The 11692-nt window shown below is 28.8% G+C and overlaps 1 protein-coding gene across 1 annotated transcript; it reads left to right on the top strand.

Annotated features, from left to right (window-relative positions):
- Window positions 1-4170: 4170 nt before the first annotated feature.
- LOC126734398 (alpha-amylase-like) lies at window positions 4171-8029 on the top strand. The gene is made up of 4 exons (XM_050438016.1): window positions 4171-4364; window positions 6596-6923; window positions 6984-7526; window positions 7587-8029. Exons 1-4 carry the CDS (start codon window positions 4191-4193, stop codon window positions 7994-7996), a joined length of 1455 nt encoding a protein of 484 aa, XP_050293973.1. The 5' UTR covers window positions 4171-4190; the 3' UTR covers window positions 7997-8029.
- Window positions 8030-11692: the final 3663 nt, after the last annotated feature.

The following is an 11692-nucleotide window of genomic DNA, read 5'->3' as shown; positions in this document are numbered from 1 at the left end:
TGTTGAAATGCATGCTGTTGATGTTTTAAACTAATTTTTATGTGAAAACTAAATTTGTGTCACCTCTGATTTATTATAGGTGCAGGAATAGAGTTTGCCTAGTTTGACTATATTACACATCCGTTATACTGGATACCCCAAATTAGCAAAAGATTTTACAAATAAAGAAAAAATTGATATTTATATACAGTGCATCCGTAAAGTAGCGGATAAATTCAATAAAAATGAAATGGGCCGTTTCTGAAAAAAATGCCCGAACCTGTCGATTTTAATATTTGGTTTAGGGTTTTTCTACGTAGAAATTAAATATATAGGGTGACTAAAAAAATGTGTAGCGTCATCAATATGTTTTTTAAATGGAAACCACCAATGCAGAATCAGAAAGAACGCATTTTTTTACAAAGGATATGGTACAAAATGAATAGTGGTTACATAAGCAATTTTGAACGGAAAATGATGATAAAATGTAAAACTTAAGAAATACCTATCTAAATTAAATGTTCGAATTGAGCATCGTTAACAACCTGACAATAGCTAAGGCGATTTAAAAATCCTTTTTGAACGTTGTCAATGACACCTGGAGTAATATTTCTAATTTCCTGGCGTATTTGTTCTTTTAAATCTTCTAAACTCGCTGGATTAGTGACATACACTTTACTTTTTAAGTATCTCCATAAAAAGTAATCGAGGGGAGTTAAATCTGGCGATCTGGGTTACCATTCAATGAATCCTCGTCTACCTATCCAACGATTTTGAAAAACTACATCTAGTGAAGTAAAACTTCTTAGTGTGGCGGGGTACCATCTTGCTGAAAAAAAAAGATCACGTGGGTGCATGTCGGGTCTTCCAAATTCGGATAAAAAGTTATCAGAGCGGGAATAAGATCATTTTGAAGAAAGTCCGAATAACTCTCACCAGTGAGAGTGTCATCAAAAAAGTAAGGTCCTAAAATCTTCCTTCCACTATACAGCATCACATATGGACTTTTTAAGGGTGTTGTGTATGACATTCTGTGAACCAATGAGGGTTTTCGGTCGCTCAGTATTCTATCTGTTCACAAGGCCGTTTATACGCCGAAAATATTATCCGTTTTACAAAATTATTGTTATTATTCCATAATTGCTGTATTTGCTCACAAAATTTATTTCGGCGACCAAAATCATCTTCCAATAGCTCTTGAAGTAAGAATATTTTATAAGGATAGAACTTTGCTATTTACAATACTTTATGCACAATAGAACGCGATAAATTAATATTAGAAGCCGCATCTGTTTGGGAGTATCTTGGACCGTTAACAGAACATTAACATAACTAACGTTAACGTTAACGAAGCTCATCTTCTTCAGTTATTAAACCTCGACTAGCTTTTTGAGTATCCTGAACATACCTAATTCACGAAATTTTTCTTTAACTCTGCTTACTATAATAACAGAAGGTATTAGAGTGTATTTACTAATAAAACGCAGGATGACACTTCTTTCGCCTCTATATAAAAAAAATAAACACTCCTTGCAAATGTAAAAATACTTCAAATAGTTTTACCAAAATACATTCACTTTATTACAATTTCTTTAATTTTACATTTTATCACCATTTTTCGTTCAAAACTGCTCATGTATTTATTTGTAAAAAATGTTGGTTTCCATTTAAAAAACATATTGATGAGGTTACATATTTTTTTAGTGACCCTGTATATTTAATTTCTACGTAGAAAAACCCTAAACCAATTATTAAAATCGATGGATTCGGAATTTTTTTTCAGAAACGGTCCATTTAATTTTTATTGAATTTATCCGCTACTTTACGGATGCACTGTATATAGAGTAGCGGAACGAAAACTTTCCACCTTTTATATCTCGTTATGTATTTTCTTAAAAAAATGTACGCGCACATCAAATATTGATTTTACCACAAATGAATCTTATATTTTTGAATCTTTAACATCTCTCACCGCTGCGTAAGAGTTATACAGCTTATGGTGTGACCTATCCTTCCAATTTTAAATATCAAGTAGTAACTCATCTTAAAAGTTTTTTTATTCTAATTATAACTACAAATTTAAGCTGAAATCCTTAAAATAATTATCAAACCTTTAAGAGGACCTTGTTTTTGCAATACAATGGGTTAGATATAATTTAATTTTTTTTTAACTTGTATAAAATATGTGAACAATATTTTAGGCTTGGAATCCAGTAAATCGCACAGTTGTATCGGAAGATTAAAACGGAAGGCTTATATAAAAATAAGTATTAAAAGAGGGTTGTTAAAATCGAATATCCCAAAGGATATTTCTCATTTTTATTTAATAGTCGAACAAACTGTTAAAATTAATTGAAAAAAGGATGATTTGAGTTGATAAAATTTAAAAGAAAATAATGTTTTAGAATTTAGACTTTAGACTCTCTTCTATCTTATCTTAATAGGCTTTTTAAAGTATTAAATAACAAAAAAAAACGTTTTGCAACTCGATACGTGACACTTCACTTGAATCATGGCTTATGTTAAAAAATTACTTCCACATAAGTGGAGTAAGTGAATTATTTCTTAAGTCACGATTAAGATGTAAGGTTTAATTCTGTGGAATAAATCAGCTATTCGATAAAGAACGATTGTTGAGAAATATTGTCATTGAATTTTCTTGCTTTAGTTATCTGTAATACAAATTTAAGACTTGATGGTAATATTATTTTAAAATAAAGATGCGGTTCTATCATATTATTACTATATTATTAAAATGCAATAGAATTGTTATATTAATGTAACAAGGTCAGATAATCAAATATTATAATATTCTTTGATGTCTAACATTCTCTATGAATCAGTTTATATGTAATTTATGATTGGATGTGTTGTCTCGTAAAGCAATAAGCCTTATAGAGGTATTATTTTATTATATTAAGGTTATATTTAAAATTATCTATTATTTTAAATTATTAATAAAATTTTATATCAAAATTATTTTTAAGTTAAATCAAAAATATATATTTTATGTTACAAACAAAAAATATAGCATTAACAAATATTTTTCATTTGATAAATTTTTAAATCGATAACAATTATAATAAAGATAAAATAACATTGCAGTAGAAATCAATCAAGTTAGTTAAAAGATTAAATTAACTGACTTGATTTATAATATAACGAATATAACGTAGAAAGCCAACTTAAGGAGATAGCCAGATACTGTTTAGTTAGTTTTCCTAAAATACTCTATTAATCCGAAAATAAGTAATGTTATATTGGCATATTTTTTTAAATTCGTGTGAATTTTGACGATGAATGAATCTATTTAAATAAATAGTTCTTACTAAAACACCTATATTATTTAAAAATTTCTTTCCCCTTCTGTAATTCTATTAGTTATAAATTTGCAATAGCCAAAATTCAAGGGATTAAAGTTTGCTGTAAATATAGGTCCGCAAACCCTTCGTTACCAATCTACATAGTATCTACTTCAAAAAATTTCAGTGTTTTTAATGGGTTCTACAAGTTTCAACGTATTTAGCTCAAATTTAGAAAGTAAATCATAGAATAGCAGAAATATTATTTTACAATTAAACCGATAATCACAATCTACGGAGTGATTTTTTTATGATTGTTTGGACATGTTCTCCTTAAAACTTTTTAGTGGTGCGCTGCTAATGGCGTGAATATAATAAAGTAAGAAATCGAAATAACGTTTATTAATAGTTATTTATTTAATTTATTTTAACTGATAAAACTTTAGACCGATAAAATAATGTTTATCTGTCCTAAAAATTTAAATGTATGGCATGATTTCCAAAATTAAACTTGGTTTGTATTAAAAAGATATAATAAAATTTTAAATATAATGAAACTATAATCTATAAATGCACGTGTCTATCAACACGTGCTTAATTTATTTTCAAACTATGCATGATTCCGAGGTTATTTTGTTTGGAGTAATTTTCTTTCATAAAAATCGTATCAAGTTTTTTGGCAAGAAAATAAGTATATGGCACATATACTCTTAATAAATGATAAAATAAACATCAACGAGTACTTATGTAAATAATTTTGACCGTCAAAAAAATGTATCAAAGTACTTCGAAAAATAATCTTTTCAATTAATTAAAAAACCACTTGATATATAAAAATATCAGATAATTTCATTTCGATATATATAAATAAATAAGGAGCAAGACCTGGAAAATCTCCATTTCAGAGCTATGAGAGGTATAGCAGCAATTTTGATTTTGGGCGCCACGGCCGTTCTGGGTCAACATGACCCTCATTGGGTAGATGGTAGAAGTACCATTGTGCATCTATTTGAATGGAAATGGGCCGACATCGCGTCAGAATGTGAAAATTTTTTGAGTAAAAAAGGCTTCGCAGGGGTACAAGTGAGTTTATTTCATCAATTAATACATTTTTAGCATTAATACATTTTTTGATTGTTTCGTTTTTTTTAACTGACAATTTTAAATACACAATATTAGCTTTTGAAAAAATACATATTCTTAAAATATTAGTATTTGTTAATTCATTATTTCTAGGGTAAATAATAAGTGCATTAAGTAATTTATTTAATTTATTCCTTCTGTCTACTTACTTTACAGTAACAATTTCTATATTTTAAAATATTTTTTTAAATTGGTATAATATAAACTTCTACTGGCGTCACAAAAATGTCAATTTTTAAAACACGGAGATTTTTGAGTTTTGTATATTTTTATTTTATCTAAATTTTGTCGTACGAGTGAATTGATTTTTTTTAACTTTTTATTGAAAAATGCATGAAAACTCATGTATTTTTTAATAAATGCATCGCGATCATCGTCTTTATAAAAAATACAAAGGGTTAATTAGAATAATATGTTTTGCTATGATATAAGTTTGATAATAGAACCCTAAATCTTGTATAATGTGGTTATATTTTTATTATGTAACGATTACATGTGGTGTGCTTGGAATTTAAGATAATACAAATGTAAATATTGAAAACACATAGCTAAGTTTTATGCTGCAGTACAATAGTGCAAAATAATCTGTCTCAGAAAACATTTCCATTTTATACACATGCCAAATAGTTTATAAACATCAACGTACTATAAGTAAAATATATACAACAGCTTTAAGATTAAGGTATCAGAGATTATGGAAAAAGGTTAAAGCGTGTCGTACACCCTCCTCAATTATTCAGAATAGGAGAGAATGTGGCAGGTCATCTCTAACTACCTCACCGCAAGCTAGATATATCAATAAATTTACCTAATCAAGTAATCAAACTCCTAAGGAGATTTTAATAGAAGAAATTTCTATAGGCCTCAATATATTATTGAGCCTTCGCATACCGAAATACAGCAATGAATTCCATAAAACATGTTTAAATTATTTTTATATGATTTCTTACTAAAATATAAATTGTATCTAAATGAGTAAGCTATATTTAATTATTTTAATTATCTGAATAAATTCTGACCAAAATATTATAATCATTATATTTAAATAAAATTTATTTTTTTTCCATATTTCAAAATATCCATTTTTAAATTTATCATAAAATAAAAAGAATGTTGTGCAATCAATATGAAAATATCCACTTCATTTTGCCTCATACTTAAACCACTTCGCAAAAATAATCAATAATACTCTACCACCAGGGTGCAAAAGATAAAGATTCCATCTCTTATGTGAAATATGTGCTTTTATTTTTTGTTAATTTAAGTGGTTTGTTTATAGTAATTAACAGATAAGTTTTAGTTAAAGTGTTGAATAAATATATACATAATGTATCATAAATATCTTTAAACACGCGCATTAAAACTTTCAATGCTAGCTAATAAATAAAATGTCAAAAGTATGATTTTTTTAATTAAGGAGCTTGAAAAAATATGGGTAGACTAACCATAATATTACCTCTATTTTTTACAAATCGTTATACTCTTCAATAAAATTTTACATTAAATTCCTATTTCCTAAGTATGTCCTGTTTTCATGTATAGTTTTCGTACGAATTATTAGTATTGCGCACTATGATCATTTAATAATTTGGTTTATAAAATATGTAAGAAGACAGAATAGGCAGTTTTTTAATTCACAAGTTTTAAATCCAGCGAAGGAAATCTGTTATGAGCGTGAGCGTTATACCAGCAGACTACATGTATGTAACCTGCCTTCAGGAGGGTTATCAGAAAATGTTTCAGTTAGTTCTTTGCTGACCTTATCAAAACAAGCTTATTATAAACGTAACAAAGAAAATTATGCATTTTTTTCCTATACAATATATCTCAAGAACATGAGCTAAAGTTTTATATGACTGTAATAAAATGATGTCTCTACGCAGAGTTTATCAAAAATAAGGCTTTTGGTTGTTTGTAAGCTTAAGAACTAATGTAAATATCCTTGACTTTTGGACAAATATACATTTGTCCATTTAAGTAAAATATTTGATGCATTTATTATTAAAAATCGCATAACAGAACACTATTTAACTCATGTCAAAAGCAAATAAAATGTTAGTTTTGTTAAATAAAAAAAATATTAGATTATGCCTAATTAGATAATAAGCAGATTTTTTTATAATTCTATTTCATTTAAATACCGTTCAAGACTTAGATCTTATTTTCTTTAGATTTCTCCACCTAGTGAAAATGCTGTCGTAAGCGGAAGGCCGTGGTGGGAAAAATACCAACCGGTCAGCTATGTCCTCACTACCAGATCTGGAGATGAAGCTGCTTTAGCTGACATGATCAAGCGTTGTAATAATGTCGGAGTTAGAATCTATGCTGATCTGGTCGTTAATCATATGGCTGCCTCTACAGGAATCGGAACAGCTGGACACACTTGCGACCCAGGTAGTAAGTCTTACCCAGCTGTATCCTACTCTAGCGAAAACTTCCACGCTACCTGTGACATTAATTATAATGATGCTGCTTCTATTAGAAATTGTGAATTATCTGGTAAGTAAAAAATAATTTATAATCGATGCCTTCACTTAATAATAATTTCATGTTTTATAGGTCTCAAGGATTTGGATCAAAGTCAGGACTATGTGAGAGGTAAAATCATCGAGTACATGAATCATCTGATCAGCTTGGGTGTAGCTGGTTTTCGTGTGGATGCTGCCAAACATATGTGGCCTGCAGATTTATCAGCTATTTTTGGTAGTGTCAACGATTTAAATACCGATTTCTTCCCCAGTGGATCCAGAGCCATGTACTACCAAGAAGTCATCGATACTGGTTCTGACCCAGTCTACAATACTGAATATACAGGTTTTGGACGTGTATGTGAGTTTAAATATGGTATGGAGTTGGCAAAATGTTTCCGAGGAAGCAATCCACTGAAGTACTTGACCAACTGGGGTGTTGGATGGGGTATGGCTGATGGAAGCAAAACTGCTGTCTTTATTGACAACCATGACACTGAAAGAAGTAACTCAGCTTACTTAAACTATAAAGAAGACAAGGCTTATAAAGCGGCTATCGCTTTTATGTTGGCTCATCCTTATGAGGGCCTTCCTAAGGTCATGTCGTCATTTTACTTTGATAGTAGTGACCAAGGTTTGTACTCTTTATACCTACTTTTTGAATATTAGACGAATTTTTTCCCATATATTATAGCTCCTCCAGCAAACGGCGATGATGTGCTAAGCCCTGGATTTAATGATGATGGAACATGTACTAATGGTTGGGTCTGCCAACATCGTTGGTCGCCCATTTTCAACATGGTAGAGTTCCGTAACACCGTCTCTGGAACCGAATTAACTAACTGGTGGTCTGGTGGTGATAACCAAATAGCCTTTTCCAGGGGTGATAAGGGACTAATAGCTATTTCTATCAATGGTGATATTAACTCCAACATTCCAACTGGCCTGCCTGATGGTACCTATTGTGATGTTATCTCTGGAAGTTTGTCTAATGGATCTTGTACTGGCAAAACAGTTACTGTCAGTGGAGGATCGGCTTATATTAGTATTAGCAGTGGGGACACAAATGCTGCTGTAGCAATACACGTGAATGCCAAGTGCTAAATAAAGTATGATTTTTTAAAATTTCTTTTATTTTATTTTTTGGCTGTTTTATTTATTTTCTTCGGGTGTTAATATTTGTTTATCTTTATAGTTATTCTAACTAATCACTTATTCATATATAAAGTGCTTTATAATATGTGGAATATGTTATGTATAATATGTAGGTTTTACTTGGCTCTAAGCAGTCAAAGTATAAAAAAAAATAGTTTTTTTACATATGGCAACAGTTATGCATATTATTGCTCTACCATATTTAGACACAGATACAAAAGTAGTTTCAAAATTGGAGCTTAAATTCCTATTTTTTCTTAATACATTAAAATTTTTTATTTTAGTTTTTGTTTTCCTAAACCTATCAATAAAACAAATTTCACCACTAAAATAAATATTCCTTTGTTTAAAGTCTACCACAAAGATTCCAGTTCTACAAAATCCATATCCCATATAGAAGAGTTAATATAGTAGGTTAATACATAAGTGTTAAGCTACTTTACTTAAAAGTATAAATGTTATATAGTGCTTCATTTTAAAATGAACCACATTTAATAACTTTAAAAAAATCATGCTTATTTCAATATAGAAGAAAAAATTGAATTTTGCATTTAATAAAAATCAAAGTTCACTATTAATCATCTCCTCACCTTTAATTTACACCACCGTGCTTAATTTGGAAACTATTGATATAATTGGGAGCATGATTGCTGGTGAGATCAAATTCAAAAGTATATCATCTATAATAGATCTAAACTTTAACAAAATCATCAACTTAAAAAAAATCATCTGCCCAAATGGGCCTAACCAAGATAAAGTACTAAAAACTACACTCTATAGATGAAACTAATACAGAAAACGTAAGTAAAACTTACGAAAATCCTAACTTGTGTACATAAAGTACAAAATAAGATTAAAACGATATTAAAATATAATTAAAACATATTTTTTTTTCAAACTTTAAATTACATTTTTAAAGAATACTGATTTAGTTCAAAAGATTTCACAAGGAAAAAAAACTTTTCACGAGACGCGCCCAGAAATCAGTCGATGAACGCAAAGTTATTATCATCATTAGAACAATATGTTGTGACAAATTTATGTTTAGCTACAGTACTTTTATTCCAATACCAACTACCCTTAAAAAACCGTTAATTTAGATACACCAGGAAGTTTGTTTTACATTGAACTTAGAATAAGCCTAACTGCAAACCATAGGCGAGGTTGTTTGAGTTCACCATCTCTCAGACAACGATTTCAAATCGACTTTCCAATTTTTCAATCAATATATATTTTTCTTAAACTCTATTTCTTTTATATCTCTATGTGTTCTATTTTGTAACAGGTAAAAATTGTACCCTTTAAAACTTTTATTTATTTGCTGACTAATAATATAAAATTCGAGAGTAATCAACAAATTTTTCAGATTTAAAAAAGATTTCTAACAAAAAGTTGATGAAAAAGAAGCAACTTGGCAACGTAGAATACCTCTATGTTTACAATGCATGTATCCGATATGACTATAACTTCTAACGACTGTAAGGAAAAGTTTTATCCATATCCTTTGGCAGTTATAGCCGTTTATAACATCTAACTCAATAACTTTTAATCAAAAATCTTGTTTATAGAGGTTTGCAACCACAACATACTTTTTACAAAAAACCTTAGTTTGTCGAGGTTTATACCCACTATAAACCGATTTAGTTACCTATTGTTAATATCTAGCAAAAAAATATTAAAACTCCTTTAAAATTCCAGGAGATACGGGCATTATATAGATTAAATAACAGTGGGCGCGGACTATAAATATGTTGCTGGCAAACGACATATGACGCGTTCTCGATATAGTTGCTGGATATCGACCAGATCATATACTTATAAAGTATATGGACCAGACACTACCTTCCTTTTTGCATACATTATTTTTGCGGCATTTGGGGTTCTAATAAGCCGTAAATTTGCTAGATTCAAATAAAATACTTAATTACAAATTTTTATTTTTATTTTTCTAAAAGAAATGAAGGAAAATAGCTTAACGTTGGTATCCAATACTCAATCGATACTTCACAAATATGTCGCCTTTTATAATATAACCTTTTCCAATATATGTGACCCATTTCAGGCTTCTTTATCACTTTTCAGCAAAAGGGGAGTTTTTAGTTTTAATATTATTTAAAAAAACGCACTAAAACCACTCAAAACATCCTTTATATACTAACCACAGAACACAAATATATAGAGAAGTGGTGGTAGCATACAAACTGATAGAAATTCTTCTGACAAATCAACTAGCGTCCTCTCGCTTGGCAACGGAAACTCTTGTAACTAACTTTTAACAGTTTAATGTGCCTAATTGGACCAATCAAAATGATAGAAAGGCGTGGCCAAATTAAGGCTGGAAATCAAATTTCATTTAATCTGACAATCTTATCATTTAATCGTAATATCTAAAGCAAACGCCTACTTAAAAAGGTTACCCATAGAGAAAAGGGCCTTATTAATTAGTATCAGATATTGATCTGAACAAAAAAAAAACTTTTCAGCTTTATTTTACATATCTAAATTAGTTAATTTACTGCAATAATCTACGACAGTGTACTAACAATAGTGTACGACATATCACCAATTGGACAAATGAAAATAAAACAATCTTTTTCTTTAATATATTTATTATTTAATTTTCCTGAAAAAAAAATTACTTAAAATGATATACATAATATATAATAGTTTATTAAAACAGACATTATAGAAATTAGATTTAATCTAAAAATATTTAAAAGTATTTTGTTAGCACTGTTTATAATTTTAAACAGATTAGAAAAGGTTGTCAAAATTTTTGTGCTATTTTCTCATCATACATCTAAAGGCATTCTTATTAGGTTAATAATATCCTTATTTTATTAACACATAGATTAAATAAAGGTTGAATTATCGTTATTAAATATGTACTTGTATCTGTTTCCTAAAGAAAAATTAAACAGATTTTGAAATTATTTAAATTGTAATTTGAATATTAAAAAAAGAAAGAAACAATATATCCATCTACAAAACAAAATAAACTCTTTGAAAATGAAAACAACTTTTTAGTATAAACATATATCACTTACATAGTATATATTTGTTGGTAATTATAATACTAACAACATATCTTGGAACTATAAAACTACTCATAAAAACTTAATTCCAGGACAGACAAACTCTTAAAAAAAACACAAGTTGTAAGAAAAACATTAATTCTGATCCATTTCGGGTGCTCAGATCTCTTAGTCTCTATACTTATGCCTCGTCTGAAATGAAAGTGAACAAAGGAAGTGGTATGATACGAGAATAAATTAAAATAAAAAAATAGGCAGTGTAAACTTTATAAATAAATATACTAAATGATTCATGTGAAAAAAAGCCAAATAAATGTTTAAATAAATATGTATTGTAGTGTAAAGCCAGCAGTATCAGCATTATTAAAATTTGTGGAGAGAACTGATCAGAAGAAATTCTATAGCTCAAACTCTTAACAAAATTTACATTGCATATCGCTCTCCATGTTTTTCTTGTAATGGGAACTGAAGGAAATTACAAAAATCTTTCAATACTATGTTTCTCAGAATCATTTAAAATATACATACTCTTACATCAAAGAAATTTTCAGGAATATTTTAAATCAATTTTTAATTGTGGAAGAGACCAGACATTTTGTAATATATATTT

Source organism: Anthonomus grandis, chromosome 3 (assembly GCF_022605725.1).
Source record: "Anthonomus grandis grandis chromosome 3, icAntGran1.3, whole genome shotgun sequence".
NCBI classification, from domain to species: domain Eukaryota; kingdom Metazoa; phylum Arthropoda; class Insecta; order Coleoptera; family Curculionidae; genus Anthonomus; species Anthonomus grandis.
This window is presented reverse-complemented; position numbering and strand designations above follow the sequence as displayed.

Bases quoted from the DNA above. Each gene is read 5' to 3' on its own strand.
- LOC126734398 (XM_050438016.1), top strand. From the start codon at position 4,191: ATGAGAGGTATAGCAGCAATTTTGATTTTGGGCGCCACGGCCGTTCTG. The intron at 4,365-6,595 runs GTGAGTTTATTT...TATTTTCTTTAG, and splicing joins AAGGCTTCGCAGGGGTACAA to ATTTCTCCACCTAGTGAAAA. The intron at 6,924-6,983 runs GTAAGTAAAAAA...CATGTTTTATAG, and splicing joins TAGAAATTGTGAATTATCTG to GTCTCAAGGATTTGGATCAA.